The sequence below is a fragment of the Piliocolobus tephrosceles genome, unplaced genomic scaffold (assembly GCF_002776525.5).
Source record: "Piliocolobus tephrosceles isolate RC106 unplaced genomic scaffold, ASM277652v3 unscaffolded_108, whole genome shotgun sequence".
In the NCBI taxonomy this organism is placed as follows: domain Eukaryota; kingdom Metazoa; phylum Chordata; class Mammalia; order Primates; family Cercopithecidae; genus Piliocolobus; species Piliocolobus tephrosceles.
In genome coordinates, this window is record NW_022291865.1 from 1,381,249 (window position 1) to 1,397,603 (window position 16,355).

Genomic DNA, 16,355 nt, shown 5'->3' on the forward strand with positions numbered 1-16,355 from the left:
GACTGAACAATGTTATACAATATAGGACCTGAAAGAAAAATTCAGCTATAGATAGGTCTTTATATTAGTGTTCTATATTCATTAAGTATCCCACAATTAAAGTCTGATGTTAATAACATGAATTTGGTCCAGCAGAGAACTATAAAAGTATATAAAACATAGGCTGTATATGAAAGGATAAAAGAACTAGTCTCCTGTTGTACAAAGTTATTTTGTTTATGTTATTTTGTTGCCTTGGCACTCTATCAGTTTGATTCTAGTTCCTTCCCTTTATGACACTTGTTAACAGTACAAAATGGCACTTCAAAACAGTCAATTAAAACTCATTTGGCTTAAAGAATTTCAACCCCAAGTATACATTAGTCACTTAAAGAATGATTGCTGTTGCTGATTATATCTAAAGAGGGCAGAAAGGCATATGTGATGAATTACACCTACAGAAGGAAGATGATGGGCATGAGAGGTGGCGGAGACCTGCAGGACATGCATAAGGCCCTATTCAGCTCACCAGAATATACATCATTACAGGTTTACGCTGCTTTCCAATATGCAGTCTTCTAGACCGATGCAAAAGTACAATTAAGTGGTGATGGTTTTGCAAAGGGATGAACTGAAAAGGCCCTTAAAATTACATACAATCTCTAATACTCTAAAAAATTTTAATTTATAAAAATTTGGTATTTACATTTAGGGACACACATAACAGACAACACAAGTAGGTATAAAGAAAATAAATCTGTTCAATAAGGTGGGCAAACGTAACAAATGAGCTCAATGCCAATATATTTGTGAGACAGGGAGTAATCTTCAGATAATCTGGGATAATATTCAGAAGGACTTGCTGATAATAATATATCACATGGTGAAATACTAAGATGAATTTTGGAGTAATCTTTTATAAATAAAGTGTTTTATTCTAAATATACTTCTGATCAGAATCAGATTTTTAAACCTACAAACCTAAATGAAAGCAATGTTCTAGTCTCAATCCACTGTATTTCTGGTAAAAAAAGACATTTTTGAAGGGCACTCGTTTAATCACTGGCAAGTTAGCATTTTATTGAGACCATCAACATCTTTACAATGAAAACAACACACTTTACTGTAAAAAGAGAATAAGGCAGCTTTCCTAGGAATCTCTGAGAAATGACTCAAGAATGAGAAATCATGCAATTATTTTTCATATATAGCACAGAAAAATATATTACATGCATATGGTTTATAAATAGGTGCCAACCTGGCCTAACCAACAATCTTTGGTAATAGTGTCTCTTGCTAAATATAGACAGGCACTCACTTTCAATCCAGCAAGCATTCTAGCTCCATTTTAAAAGCAGACATCAGAGCTTGACCATGATGGTGAGAGGCGGAGAAGAGAGTACAAATGAGCCTGAAAAGTCATAATTCAAGTTCACTCCGAGTGAGCTCCTTGATTCTATTCATGAAATGATCAATGGCATTAATAAGTAAAGGGATCCAACTATCTCCCGGCTGAGGGTTCACATGACTTGCTCTGAGAATAGAATAGGAAAGAAACAAGTTAAACTTACTAGGGCATCAAGGGAAAACCTACCCTCAGGAGGGAGCGCAGGGAAAACTACAATTTTTTTAAAGGGAAGCTTCTTTGCAGAATCTCAGCTGCCCCACAACTGAAGTTGAAAGAAAATCCCACACCCACCCTTTCCCACTCCTTGAAATGGGGGCTAGGGAGTTGAGAATGTCTGGACAGGAGTTCCGTTTTACTCTCAAAAAGCTATCTGAGAAGTCTTCGTACTTACTTTGTAATTTCAAGTGCCTTCTTTAAAACAGATACAAGTTTTGCAGACTAGAAAAGAAACACCGAAGTTATTCACCCTGAGCCTTACCATAAAAAGGTGAGCTCAAATATTTTAAAAAACCCAAGTAATAAAAACATTATTTAGAAAAAGAATCTGAAGGACGTATGCAAAACTTAAAAATGCTGATTAGGTTAGGGTGGCAGGAATACGGGTTCTTTTCATTTAGCAAGATCTTGTTAATACCATTGCTATAACATTTTAACAAATTTTTTAGATCTAAAATATTTTCAATTTAAAAAAGGACAGAAAAAGGAAAATGTAACCTGAATTGGTCCCAAATGCTGATAGCTCAAAATATAAAGCAGAAATGACTAAGGCTCCTTTAAAAAAAAAAAAAAAAAAACGCATAAAGAATTTTAAGAACACCAATATAAGGATAACATGGAGACGTTTAATATAAAATATCAATACATATAAGATGCATATGCAGTACACATTTTAAAATTGCTAGAGCAGATACTGTGTTTGGGATAGCTGACTAGGCATATTGCTAAAAACATTTGTTTCTTAGGAAGTCAATTTTTTAAAAGTTAATGCCAAAAAAGTTAATGCCCAAAAGGATCCTATTCTACTTCAAGGTGTTTGTACATCATGAAGACACTTCTGATGAATCTAATTTCCATTATTCAATTTATCAGTTATTACTAGAATTGATACGTTTGATTGTAAAGTATAAGCTATTTGGCAGTTTTACTGCTCTTGCCAATAACATTAGAGAGAACAGAAGTCTCTCTAGCAAAGGGCACAGCACTTCAAAGAATACAACAAAATCAGATTTTTATAAGAAACTTGACTCTCCATGGTTAAATCACACTGTTTGTATTAGAATAGAGTATGTTTCTGGAACACTTATTTCTGCCTCGACTAGAAATTAGAAACTTGTGACCTCAGCCAGCTACTTCATGAACAGCTAGAGTTCAATGTAATTGCTGCCTAGTCTAGAAATTAGAAACTTGTGACTTCAGGTTGAGAAGTTCCTAAATTACTCTGTAATTAAGACTTTCTTTTCAAAGAAGCATTTTCTATTTTTTTTTTTGAGACAGAGTCTTGCTCTGTTGCCCAGGCTGGAGTGCAGTAGCGCGATCTCGACTTACTGCAACTTCCACTTCCCGGGTTCAAGTGATTCTCTTGCCTCAGCCTCCCGAGTTAGCTGGGATTACAGGCGCATGATGCCCGGCTAATTTTTGTATTCTTTTTTTTTTTTTTTGAGATGGAGTCTCGCTCTGTAGCCCAGGCTGGAGTGCAGTGGCGTGATCTTGGCTCACTATAATCTCCGCCTCACGGGTTCACGCCATTCTCCTGCCTCAGCCTCCCGAGCAGCTGGGACTACAGGTGCCGCCACCACGCCTGGCTGATTTTTTGTATTTTTAGTAGAGATGGGGTTTCACCATGTTAGCCAGGATGGTCTCAATATCCTGACCTCGTGATCCGCCCACCTCGGCCTCCTAAAGTGCTGGGATTATAGGCGTGAGCCACTGCGCCTGGCCTTGTATTCTTAGTAGAGACAAGGTTTTGCCATGTTGGCCAGGCTGGTCTCAACTCCTGACCTCAGGTGATCCACCGGTCTCAGCCTCCCAGAGTGCTGGGATTACAGGTGTGAGCTACCACGCCCAGCCTTAAAGCAGCATTTTCTAAGGCCTTTGGGCTTTTCTAAATGATTACCCAGGTGATTATGGAAGAGAGAACTATCAAAGCTCATGGCTATTATAATTCAACTTCAGCAAATATTTATCAACCCCAAACACATGCAAGAACTGTGACATTACTGTTGTACTTGCATCCAAATGTGACAAATAAATATGTACCCTATAGCTTAGAGGAAATACTAGTGATTAGTGAAGTTCCACCCATTAGGTCTGTAGCTATTCCCTCAAAGCCAGTACTTACATTGATTCGCACGGTCAGGTGACACATAGGTGGATATATGCTCAGAGCCAAATCATTCACACTAAGAGCAGAAAACAAAAGTAATCATTAACAAAAAAAGAAACACAGCCAGGTTGTTTCTAGTACACAACTATGGATGTCAACAGTAAGACACTGTCACAGAAATGCCTGTCAGTTTTTAAAATTGGGCAACTGAGCAACCAATACAGAATGAGTTCAACCAGTCTTTTTTTTTTTTTTTTTTTGAGACGGAGTCTTGCTCTGTCGCCTGGGCTGGAGTGCAGTGGCCGGATCTCAGCTCACTGCAAGCTCCGCCTCCCGGGTTTATGCCATTCTCCTGCCTCAGCCTCCGGAGTAGCTGGGACTACAGGCGCCTGCCACCTCGCCCGGCTAGTTTTTTGTATTTTTAGTAGAGACAGGGTTTCACCGTGTTAGCCAGGATGGTCTCGATCTCCTGACCTCGTTATCCGCCCGTCTCGGCCTCCCAAAGTGCTGGGATTACAGGCTTGAGCCACCATGCCCGGCCTTCAACCAGTCTTTATTGAAACACACATACCCCATTTCACTAGGAAGTTGGGGGGAAAAATTCCCTTGGTTCATAGTAGGGTGCATGATCAATTTAGTCAAAAATGTGAGGATATGAAAACATCAGTTTAATAACTAATACAGGCAGGCAGGTCATCAATGGAAGCTAAAATTAGAGTAAAATATAACTTTACTAAAGTAAGCACCACTTTAAGTGATCAAATTTAGTACCACCAATAAGGAGGCAAACCAACACCATGTGCCTCCCTAATATGATAAAGGAGATGTATAAAACACTCAATTATACGATATTCTTGCAAAAATGAGAACCATCTCATGAATCCAGGTTGTTGGATATTTTATGAGACAACTGACCTGGTTTCTTTTTAAAATGTTGATTTTTTAAAAAAAGATTACAAAGGAACTGTTCTAGATTTCAAGAGACTAAAGAGATGACAATTAAATGCAATGTAGGACCTTGACAGAACCCTGAATTTATATGACATTTTAGATAGAGACAATTGGAGAAATCTGAATATTAGATAATATTATTATATTCAATGTCAAATTTCTTGGATGTGATAACCCACATCTTGGATGTGGAGGAGGAATAAGAGCATTTCAGGAGATACATACTGAAGTATTTAGGGGAGAAATGTCATTGCTGTCTGCAATTTACTCTCAAAACATTCTGGAATGAATATGAAACATCTGTCTGAGAAATCAACCAATGTAGGAAAAAAATGTGAACAATAGGCGAATCTAATAGAAGGATGTAGGAGTGTTCACCGAAGGTACTTTTTTAACTTTCCTATAGGTCTGAAAAATTTCAAAATATAAAAAAACTGGAAAACCTTGTTTTCCCAGTACAAATTGAGATCAGAAAGCTGCTGCTCAGATGTTTCGAGTGGAGATCACGCTTACCTAGGGCTGATTTCGTCAGAAATATCCACAATGTCGTCCAGCTGTGCCACCTGATCCTTCTTCCCATTCTCTGCCACTAAGATCCGAATTTTCTTCAGGCAGGCTTTGGATGCTATCACCAGTGCAAGGCAGCGGATTATGAGCTCTTCATCATCCTCTGACCAATACAAGTCCCGATTGCTTGGAAACCCCAACACATCATCCTCATCATTGTGGTTGTCAGAGTTGTTCTCGTCAGTATCATTCAAGAGGCCAGAGTAAGGGTCGCATTCTTCCATAGCCTAAGACATACCATGATGTATGTGAATGCAAAAAAAAAAAAAAAAAAGGGGCCTATTACACTTTTACCACCGTGCCTTAGTTGTCCAAAAACCTTAGCCGGGCCGGGCGCGGTGGCTCACACCTGTAATCCCAGCACTTTGGGAGGCCGAGGCGGGCAGATCACGAGGTCAGGAGATTGAGACTATCCTGGCTAACACGGTGAAACCCCGTCTCTACTAAAAATACAAAAATTAGCCAGGCGTGGTGGCGGGCACCTGTAGTCCCAGCTGCTTGGGAGGCTGAGGCAGGAGAATGGCATGAACCCAGGAAGCGGAGCTTGCAGTGAGCTGAGATCGCACCACGGCATTCCAGCCTGGGCGATAGAGCAAGACTCCATCTCAAAAAAAAAAAAAAAAAAAACCTTAGCCAGCCACTTCACTAACGGCTGCAGAGTAGAATCATTTCATAAACCCTGTTTCTCGCTCTCCTTGTCCAGTAAGGGAACGGAGAGGGGTGATAGTACATCACACTCTAACAAGGAGTGGGAGATGGAAGACAGAGGACAGTAGTGAGAAGGGGACCTATCTGGCTCAGGAAATCTATGCTCAGGAAATCTCTCTTTATAATTAATTCTCATCTACTAGTCAAGCAGATGCCTTCCAATGACGGAGGTCCCCTCACCCGCTGCATTTCTTCATGTGCATCCTTCACAAAATCCACGTTCTTGGTCAGCATCAAAAGAGCTGCAGCTTTGTTATCTATGAGTGAAAAATCAGAAGCACTAGAATTAGAGGAAAACCCCAAGAATTTTCTTAAGGCTGCAAGGAACAACCACATCGTTCCTACTGAAGGGAGTGCCAAAGACGGTTGACAAGGGTGGTGGTTTAATAAAAAATTCTTCTCACTACATCCCCTGGTATCTAGACAGGGGTTTAAAAAGCTTGTATTTTATTCACCACAAGAAGAAATAAAATGGTCACATGATGTTTATCATCATGGTCCTCTTGGACAACCACCGTTTTGGCTTAGCTGTCTCTACCTCGTAACTGCTTCGGTGTGCTCCATGATACTACTCTTGGGGTAGGACTAGGAAAACAAACCATATTTGTTCAACAAGAGACAGAGCCACAGCAAAGGGGAGTGGAATTTAGAAGTATGAGAACTAGAGAATGACAAAAAGTATTAATACCTACCTATTAATTTTGATAATAAAATATATATATTTCACCAGACTGTGTATATAAATTCAAATACATATATGTCACAAAGCTGGAAGCTAAACAGGAGAGGTCTCTCTGCTTTGGGCAGCAGACACGGCCCACTTCCCACTTTCACTCACCTCTTGGCATCCGAGGCATCTGCTGGCATGCAACCCAGACACTGATGTAGGAAATAAGGTCATTGTTCTCAGGGCTGGGGAAAGAAATCAGTAAGGATAAATTAATAACCTAGGTTCCTGTCTCCTAAAAAGCTCCTTCCTGCTGGTCATTACTCTCAGCTGTCAGTAACTTTGCTGTTAAAATGAGTTTTTCCCCTCTTAGGCAAGGAACCCCAATAACTGATAACCTAAACTGTGGCATCACTACCTCTGAGTTGGAGTGATGGAAAGTACTTCCACGAGCTGAGCCATGCCATCCACGATGTCCAGGGTGGCGCCCCGTACCAGCTTTCGCAGGGTGATCCCTGTGGCCAAACCCAAAGAATAAGCAGCCTGGTGTTCTTTTCAGAAGCACCATCTGCTTTCCTGAGTCTAAGCATTACAGAACTATAAGGTAACGTACACCCACATGCTTTAACCTACATGCTAACACAAAACTCAGGTCTTACTTATATCCCCATGGCATTTTCTTGCCCCTCCTGCCATTCCTTAGTGTTTTCTTTGAAAGAGATCTGGAACAAAATCTTTCTGTGACATCATGTATTCATTCGTTAAAGACCGTGATCTCTTAACAACTGTAGATGAAACACTTGAAGTTTAAGCCACTTGAGTAACCCTGAAGATCCATGACATGTATTCAGTTACAATTTTGGCATGATTATAAGCAATGCATGATTCTACAGGCAGGGCTGAAGGCCATTTAACCTATGAAGATGTTCAGAAATAGGGTGAGATATAATATGGGTGGAGGAAAGTAAGGATGGCCTGAGCCTGCATATGGGGCTGAGAGCCAGCTGGCATCTGTGGTGTTAAAACGGGTTGAAGAGGGAGAAGCCTGTGAGAATTAAAAGCCTTACAAGTCAGGCAAGGTAGGGGAGATGGGAAGTCATAGGAACAAAGCATCTGAATCTTAGAATAATGGCTTGATTATTTAAGTCACTTACATTACAAAATTATCCTTGACTGTATTTTATGGGAGAAAGTTATATGTTCAAGTCGGGTAAAGGTAAAAGTCACAGGACATAATCCACAATATTAGCAAAGATCTACATGAGAAATGCAGCACTTATGTGGCTTACCCTGATCCTTTGGAAGCAAACAGTACACTGCAATAAATGCCTTGATGGCAGCATGGACTTGTTCACAGAACTTCTGGGTTTCCTATGAAAAAGGAAACAGATTAGATCAAAGTGGTCAACCCTTTTACTGTGGAATACAGCAGATATTTCTTTTCTTTTTCTTTCTTTTGAGACAGAGTCTCGCTCTGTCACCCAGGCTGGAGTGCAATGGCACAGTCTCAACTCACTGCAACCTCTACCTCCCAGGTTCAAGCAATTCTCCTGCCTCAGTCTCCCAAGTAGCTGGGATTACAGGCACCCACCACCACACCTGGTTAATTTTTTGTATTTTTAGTAGTGATGGGGTTTTGCCATGTTGGCCACACTGGTCTTGAACTCCTGACCTCAGGCAATCCACCTCCCTCGGCCTCCCAAAGTGCTGAGATTACAGGTGTAAGCCACTGTGCCCAGCCTAAGGCAGATATTTCTACAGCATCATCAAACATTTTCTGAAGCCCTGGTATGAAGGTAGGCCTTCTGCTATACTCACCACATACCAGAGAGGATTTAGCTATATAGTAGACATTGGGCTGACAACTCAATAAACCATTAAGAAACAGCAGGAAAAAACTTATTCCTGATTCACTGTATCCCAAGATATTCATGATATCTTAGACCAGGAGTTGGCAAACTGTGGTCCTCAGGCCAACTCAGGCCCCACTGCCTGTTTTTGTAAATAAAGTGTATTGGGACACAGTCATACTCATTGGTTTAAATGTCTGTCGTTGTGTCTGCTCTACAAGGGCAGAGTTGGGTAGCTGGCTACAAAATCTAAAATATTTACTAACTGGCCCTTTACAGAAAAGAGAGGGAGAGAGAGAGATAGACAGACAGACAGACCGACTGACAGACCATGGTTATTAGATCACTAACCAGGTCTCTCTCTCTTAACAGAATCACAATATGTAACTAAAGGTAACTAGCATGGACTCAACAATGCTCCATGTTAACTATTTTCCTTCTAGGTGGTCACTGGCTTTCTCATCTTCCTTGTCCTCAACTGACTTAAATTCTAAGTCAAGACTATATAAATGTGGTCCAGGTTGGAGCCAGTCTACAAACTGTTTGTGACCAGTCAGGGATGAGATAAGGACAGTGACTGAGAGTGTTTAGAAACTTTTATGGCAATTTGACATTTATTCAACATCCAAGCACATCATTTTATTAAAGTATCATTCCATACAGACTGGAATTTAAAAAAAACAAAACAAAAACTACCCATCTTTTAGTAGGACTAAAGTGGTGAGATCTCAAGAAGGCAATGATGATTCATGTGTATGTATGTGTATATATACACACATATATACATATACGTATTTATTTGAATATATGTATATACTTGAATATTTGTATATATTTCAAATAAATCCAAATTCTAATTTTTCATCTATGAGTGAAACTACTATCCTGAGCATGTACAGAAAATCAGTTCTATGCTGCCTCCTTGTGATATCTTACTTGCAGTGAGTTTTAGCAGCAAGTCCTAAGTGTATTTGAAAGAAAGGGGTTAGCAGATAAGAAAAATAAGATAATATTAACTACTCTTTTTGCAATAGTCTATTTTCCACGAATCTTTTAAAGTGCTCTCATACAATTCATCTTCTTGTTTCCTCGTCACAAATCTCAAAGGTAGGCCAGGCACGGTGGCTCAGGCCTGTAATCCCTACACTTTGGGAGGTCAAGGTAGGCGGATCACTTGAGGTCAGGAGTTCGAGACTAGCCTGCCCAACATGGTGAAACACCGTCTCAACTAAAAATACAAAAATTAGCCGGGCATGGTGGCGGGTGCCTGTAATTCCAGCTACTCGAGAGGCTGAGGCAGGAGAACTGCTTGAACCCGGTAGGCAGAGGATGCAGTGAGCCGAGACTGCCACCGCACTTCAGCCTGAGTGACAGAGTGAGACTCTGTCTCAAACAAACAAACAAACAAACTCAAAGGTATGTGAGGAGGACAGAGTTTATCACTGTAGGTACATGCAGCAGAAGATACCTATATTCTTTCCAAGCACCTGTATATGTAGACTGAGAAATTAAAACTGTTGACTATGAAAATCAAATAAGGCAATGAATATGCCATTTTAAAAGACTCTTACTCCCATATTAAGGATACATAGCTCTAGAAAAACTAAGCATAGAGCATACGTGGTCACAGCCAACATGTTTACTTTCATTAGTTTAATAATAAAGGAATATTTAAAACGCATAAATTCTTTGTTCTAGCAATTCCACTTCCGGGAATGTTTTCTACTGATATACATACATACACAGAATTAGGTAATTCATCACGACATTGTTTGCAGTAATTCTAAGTTGGAAACAGCTTAAATGTCCACATAGAGTATGGTTAAATTATGTTTATATCTAGTCTATTGAATACCATGCAGTCATTACACAGAACGGAACAACTTTATAGTAACTGCTAAGAGTTGATTTCTAAGCTCTATTGTTAATTTATTTAAAGGAAGATCCAGAACAGTGTTTATGGTATCTTACCATTTGTGTAAAAAGAAGCTGACACATACAAGATAAATGTTTATGAATGTATATATGCACAGAATATATGTGGAATAATGCAAAAGGAACTGGGGGAGACAAAAATGAGAAAGCGGATGGAACGATAAACTTAACACACTTAACTTTGATATCTTCTGAATTTTATACTATCTGCATGTTATTGATTAAATATAAAAACTAATATAAAAAGGGTATTATGTAGTATAACAGAATAGGTGTACCTTAGACATCAAGTAGACCTTGATTTCAATTCTAGCTCCCCTGCTTTTTTTTAAATCTTAACCTGAACTTCTGAGCCTGCTTGCTCATCTGTCAGATGGCCAACAAGTATGTGAAAACACCCAGCAAATAAAAAGTGCTTAAAAATTATCAGAAAAGAAACAATCAGGGTGAACTTCAGATTGAACCAATATTTATAAGACCTGCCTAATCCGCGCCAGGAACTGCACTTGGCAATTCGGTCTTCACAACAATCCTGTGAAGTAAAAAACGGTAACCTCATTGGACAGATGAAGAAAATAAATCTCCTGGCATGCGTGTAAAAGGTGGAAAGAAAATTAGAGGATTCCTAAGGTGTAACTCGGCAGCCCAAGGAGTCCAGGAAAGTGAAGCCCACCTGTGGAGACGGCAGTGGAAGCTGAGAGAAGACTGTGGTCAGAGTCGTGGCTTCCCTTGATACTGTCACAGCTGCCTCATCTGGGGGGTGGCCGAAGAGAAGGCAGGTGCCAATACATTAGTGCTGCACGGACTTGGAAGATACGCGTTCCCTTACCGACCGAGACTTCTCAAAAACACCTCCCGAATGTCGATGTTAGAATTCTAGTTCACCCTCTCAGGTGCTGAGGTGGGTAAGGTATCTCACAGAAAGGATGCAGCGGGGGAGGGCAGTCCCCTCCCTGGGGGAGAGCCAGAGGGAAAGGGGTCGGGATGCTGGAGGAACTGAGGCAAGGGGAGCCCGGACAGGAGGCGCACTCACTGAGTCTTCTCCAGAACATCTCTCGATTAAACTCCTCGGTGGTCCCCTGGGCTTCGCCGACTTGTGGGTGTGGCGTGTGGGGGCCGAATGGTGGCGAATGGAAAAGCTGAGGTAAGCGGAGCTACCTCTCTCGCCCGAGCCCGGTTCCCCGCCGCCGCCCCAGCCCGGCCCCTCCCCCCGCCGCCGCCCCAGCCCGGCCTCTCCCCGATCTCGCCCCTGCCGTCGCGCGTTCCAACTCCGTCAGCTCACCCCGCACTCGAGGCAGGAGCAACCGCAGCTCCTCCGCCAAGTGCCGGAGCTGCTGCAAAGGTGGAGCCAGGGTGGGGGCTGCGGCTGCAGGTGCAGTTGCGCTCGCCATCTCGGTCGCTTGCCGAAGGCCGCAAACACAAGCCTCCGCCGCCACTGCCGGAGCCGCACTGCGACAGCCGCCCCACTTCCGGGCCACAGCGTCAATGGCTCGTTTCCGGCAACAAGCCGTCCAGCCCCGCCCCAGAGGCCCAGCCCTGCCTCCTCCCGCCCCAAGGCCCGGCCCCGCCCCCAGAGGTCCAGCACCACCCATCCCATTATGAGAGACCAGGCCTGGCCCCGCCTCCTCCAGCCCCGCCCTGTCCCCAGAGGTCCAGCACCAACCATCCCAGAGGCCAGGTCAGGCCACGCCTTCTCTCGCTCCTTAAGCGAGGCCACACGAGCAAGGCTCAGGCTCACGGTCTTTCTTATTCATCATTCATTCATTTATTTGATCAGTTGAAAACACTTCCGACTAAGGAAGCCGAGAGCCCACAATCCTGTGGGAAAACAGGCCTGGGAACTAATATCTCAGCCGTGGTCAGGGTCGGGTCCAGATCCTCAAAGGTTCCCTGCCCCTGAAATTGCACCTTTGACAGCTGCTGAATTCCAAGCACAGCGGTAGGTGCTTTACATGGGGTAACCCCTAAAAAACACACTGGGCCTCAGACACTCCCGTACACACACCCAACCCCTACCCTGTGGGTGTCCTAGATAAGGGTTTTCTCTTCACAAAGATAAATCAACTCTTTGCCTCCTTGAGGAGGGAAGGAATAAAGGCATTATTTTTGAGACTTTTCTGCAGTCCATTCTGCAGGTATCAGTAGTGGGTAATCCCTCCAACATCCAGGAGTCCAAATGAGCAGCAGCTCCCTAAAGCTCACCCACCAATACTGGCCCTCCACCTGCTACTGGGGTAGAGGCCTGGGCTACAGACACAGGCTGGGCTTCTGCCTGGCTACCAGTGGTGAGACATGGCCTTCAGGAGCTCAGGTGGCTTTTTAACTGCACCATGAAGACTCCAAGCTTGGCGGAGTTCAGTGTCCACACACAACGAATGAGAACAGGTGTCAGCAGTGTCAACCAGGTCCGCAAAGGGGAGAATAAAAAAGCTAGGGTGCCGTATGTCGCATAAAGAAAGTAGCAGGAATAAACCTGCCAGATGTACAGCAGTAGCATAAGTAGGTGAACAGGCATAATTTTCAAGTATTTTCTTTGATGGAGATGAGACCTGAAGTTGTGACCAAAGCACCGCTGCAGCAAGCTCCAACACATGTAAGCCATCAAGGGGATGTTAAAAAATGCCAGCTGGAAAAGAACAGAGCCATAGCTTACTCCCAAGTCCTTGGAAGAGTTTGGTCTTAATAATGCATCATTAGTGGATCCTAAGAATATGCTGCTTTCTGTCTTGGGGTTAGCTAATTTACTTCAAGCACAGTTGCTTATAACACAACAGCTGACTTGTGGCTAGTTGTGTATTTGCTCACGTCCTTTTATTCATCTTAGAGGCGGGTATCATTTAATTTATGTTGAAGTCCCAACTTGTAGTACAGTATCATATACACAGTTAATACCCAGTGGTGTTAAGCTGGAATTGAACTGAGTAAATGTATACACACACATACAACAACCCCTCTTTTTTGGTGGAGTGAGGGGAGGGCTTGGCTGTCAGTATTTTTTTAATCTCCATTTTTGTTTGAGGTAGCGTGATTAAGTACTGGAATATAAATTAGAAGATCTAAATTATAATCCAAGTTGAGCTGCTGTATGATTCATTCATTTAACAAATATTTATTGAGCACCCGTTATGTGGCAGGCATGAGCTAGGCTCCAAGTTAGGGACACAATGGCAAACAAGTTAGAAAAGGTCTGTCATAGAGCTAACGTTCTAACAGGGAGAAGACAAAGACCAAAAAAAAACCCAAAAAATATAATTACAGATTGTGATTAGTTCAATGAAGGAAAGAACTGGGTCATAAGAAGATAATGGGGAGAAAGGCTCTCAGAGGCCAGGACAGGAATAAATCAGTGGAGGGAAGTGCATTCTAGGCAGAAGGAACAAATGAAAAGCCCAGAGATGGGAGAGGTCTTGGCCTCTTTAAGGAAGTGCATGCAGAGCATAAGCCAGGTGGAAATTGGGGCAGTCGGCAGGACCCAGATCACTGCTCTGCTTCAAAGCATTTCAAGCTGAAAAGTAAGTGAGCTGACTGTAAAGTTTTTAAAAGAGCACGCTGGATGCTCGGTATTAAACTGAGAGCAAGCAGGCAAGAATATCAGGGAGAAGACCCAGGCAAGAAATAATTACAATTTAGATTAGGGTAACAGAAATAGAGAGAAGTGGATGGATTCAAGATATGCACTGGAAGCAGATCAAATAAGGTAGAGCTTGCTGGTGAAATAGATACAGGGTATGAAGGAAAGGGAATAATTGAGGATATATCTTGGAGAAATCAGGTGAATGGTGGAGTCATTTATTAAAACTGGAAAAACAGAGGAACAGGTTTGGGGTGGAAATAATGTTCCTATTAGAGAGACATCATATGAAGTTGAGATGCCCGTTAGACATCTGTGGCCATTGGATATAGATGCACTTGAAGTGCAGAGAAGAGGTCAAGATCAGAGATATAGATTTGGGAGTCATGGGTCTGGATGATACATAAAATCCATTATTAGTGTACTATTTATTAGAATATGAATGTAAACATTTACAAAGGAAAAAACCCTGCCTTTTGGTAAGGCTCAGGATTCATTTGGTATGAGAGAGTTCCTTAGAGACAGCCTCCATCTACACAATAGAAAACTGAAATGAGGCCGGGCACAGTGGCTCACACCTGTAATCCCAGCACTTTGGGAGGCCGACACGGGCGGATCACCTGAGGTCAGGAGTTAGAGGCCAGCCTGGCCAACATGGTGAAACCCCATCTCTACTAAAAATGCAAAAATTAGCCGGGCATGGTGGCACATGCCTGTAATCCCAGCTACACAGGAGGCTGAGGCAAGAAATGCATTGGAACCCAAGAGGCAGAGGCTGCAGTGAGCCGAGATTGCATCACTGTGCTCCAGCCTGGGCGACGGCGCAATGCTGTCTCGGGGAATAAAAAATGTATTTTAGATGTTTACACGACAGTGGTAGAAGGAGTTTAGGAAGCACTTTAAAAGCAAATGAAGCTTTTATTAAAGACTCCCCTGCAAGTAAAGTAGGAAAGATGATCTATGGTACTTAATTTTGGATTTTGGATTTAATTCATAACTGTTATGCAATTAGTCCGACAAGGCCAAAATGTTCTTAAATTGCCTTTCTGACTTCTTACCTGGAGAATTCCAATTATAAATGTTATGCTGCCTTGTAGGAAATGTCCATTAACAAATATCCCAAAGGAAAAGCAGCAACCCAATTTGCCATCAATGATTTCACCAAAAAACCATGGACCTAAAAGAGGCAATGGACAAAAAAGGAGGAGATTAAATAACTATAACTCTGATTACATATATCATGAGATGCATTTATAGGAATAATGCAAATATATGGGACTAGCCATCTATAAGTATTTTATTTCATAGCCTTTCCTCTTTGTTAATCTCTATGTTGCACTCGATATCCTTGCTAACCAACTATTTGCTCCTTTACTCCATATTTTTTGGATTATGAAATTGTCTTAGTAGACACTATACCTGGAACAGATATGTGTCTTATAGATTCTAGAAACAAAAAAAAAGCACACTCACATTTTTGAAAATTCCGTTGCAATAATAACCTCAATATAATGCATTAACATTTCCTTTAAGAGGTAAAGAGGTATTCCACAGCAGTTAAATTTCCAGATGATTGAGAATTACTCCTTAAAGCAAAAAAATTTCAACTACCTTTTGAAAGAAATCTTTCTAAGATGCACTCATTAATATAATGAATGTATTTTAACCTCTTCTTGAAGGCCCACAGTCATTACTTTGTATATCAACTACATAATCACAGTTACCATGTAGAAAGTTGAACTTGCTTCAGTTTTCTCATCTAGAATGCCATGCTGACTTTTCTCTCCTCTCTATTATTATTTACTGCCCCCTTCTCAGTGTGTGAGTTTCTAGGTATTATTATTATTATTATTATTATTATTATTATTATTATTATTGTCATTTTGTCTTGTAAGTGTGCTGGTTTATGTAAGAGTATCAAGTGTTTGTCAAGAGTGATAAGGGACAGTTAGACCTACCTTCTCAAAATGCAAATACTAGGCCAGGCAGGGTGGCTCATGCCTGTAATCCCAGCACTTTGGGAGGCCAAGGCGGGTCGATCACCTGAGATCAGGGTTCAAGACCAGCCTGGCCAACATGGTGAAATCCTGTCTCTACTAAAAATACAAAAATTAGCCAAGTGTGGTGGAACACGCCTGTAATGCCAGCTACTCGGGAGGCTGAGGTAGGAGAATGGCTTGAACCCGGGAGGTAGAGGCTGCAGTGAGCCAAGATTGTACCACTGCACTCCAGCCTGGGCAACAAAGCGAGACTATATCTCAAAAAAAAAAAAAAAAAAAAAAAAAATGCAAATACCATCATTTGCTGGCAAGAATAGGGTTCAGCTTTATAAAGTCAGAGGCAATTTTCTCAGATATTCTTTATATAAACTGCATTAAAGACATATGAGTCTAAAA

At 41.8% G+C, this 16,355-nt stretch overlaps 2 protein-coding genes across 11 annotated transcripts in view; both read right to left on the minus strand.

The window, feature by feature from the left end:
* Positions 1 to 1,033: 1,033 nt before the first annotated feature.
* On the minus strand, positions 1,034 to 12,068 carry LOC111529181 (cyclin-D1-binding protein 1). Its single transcript, XM_023196079.2, has 11 exons — positions 11,671 to 12,068; positions 11,422 to 11,481; positions 11,062 to 11,141; positions 7,893 to 7,974; positions 7,022 to 7,118; positions 6,775 to 6,848; positions 6,117 to 6,193; positions 5,175 to 5,455; positions 3,726 to 3,786; positions 1,779 to 1,825; positions 1,034 to 1,513 (listed from the first exon to the last, which is right to left on the minus strand). Exons 1-11 carry the CDS (start codon positions 11,978 to 11,980, stop codon positions 1,399 to 1,401), a joined length of 1,284 nt encoding a protein of 427 aa, XP_023051847.2. The 5' UTR covers positions 11,981 to 12,068; the 3' UTR covers positions 1,034 to 1,398.
* A 62-nt stretch (positions 12,069 to 12,130) lies between these two features.
* LOC113219480 (transmembrane protein 62) overlaps positions 12,131 to 16,355 on the minus strand; it is a 44,950-nt gene continuing 40,725 nt past the window's right edge. For all 10 annotated transcript variants that reach the window (XM_026447871.1, XM_026447868.1, XM_026447867.1 and 7 more), the window contains 2 exons: positions 15,018 to 15,136; positions 12,131 to 13,014 (listed from right to left, as the gene is read on the minus strand). In XM_026447871.1, the coding sequence (XP_026303656.1) occupies positions 12,688 to 13,014; positions 15,018 to 15,136 (446 nt within the window). In that variant the 3' untranslated portion in view covers positions 12,131 to 12,687. The remainder of the gene's footprint in view (positions 13,015 to 15,017; positions 15,137 to 16,355) is intronic.

Coding starts and splice junctions, on each gene's coding strand:
- LOC111529181 (XM_023196079.2), bottom strand. CDS start 11,980: ATGGGTGGTGCTGGACCTCTGGGGGCGGGGCCGGGCCTTGGGGCGGGA. Junction 6,849..7,021: donor TCCATCACTCCAACTCAGAG/GTAGTGATGCCA, acceptor TTCTTTCCCCAG/CCCTGAGAACAATGACCTTA. Junction 1,826..3,725: donor ACCTGACCGTGCGAATCAAT/GTAAGTACTGGC, acceptor TTTCTTTTCTAG/TCTGCAAAACTTGTATCTGT.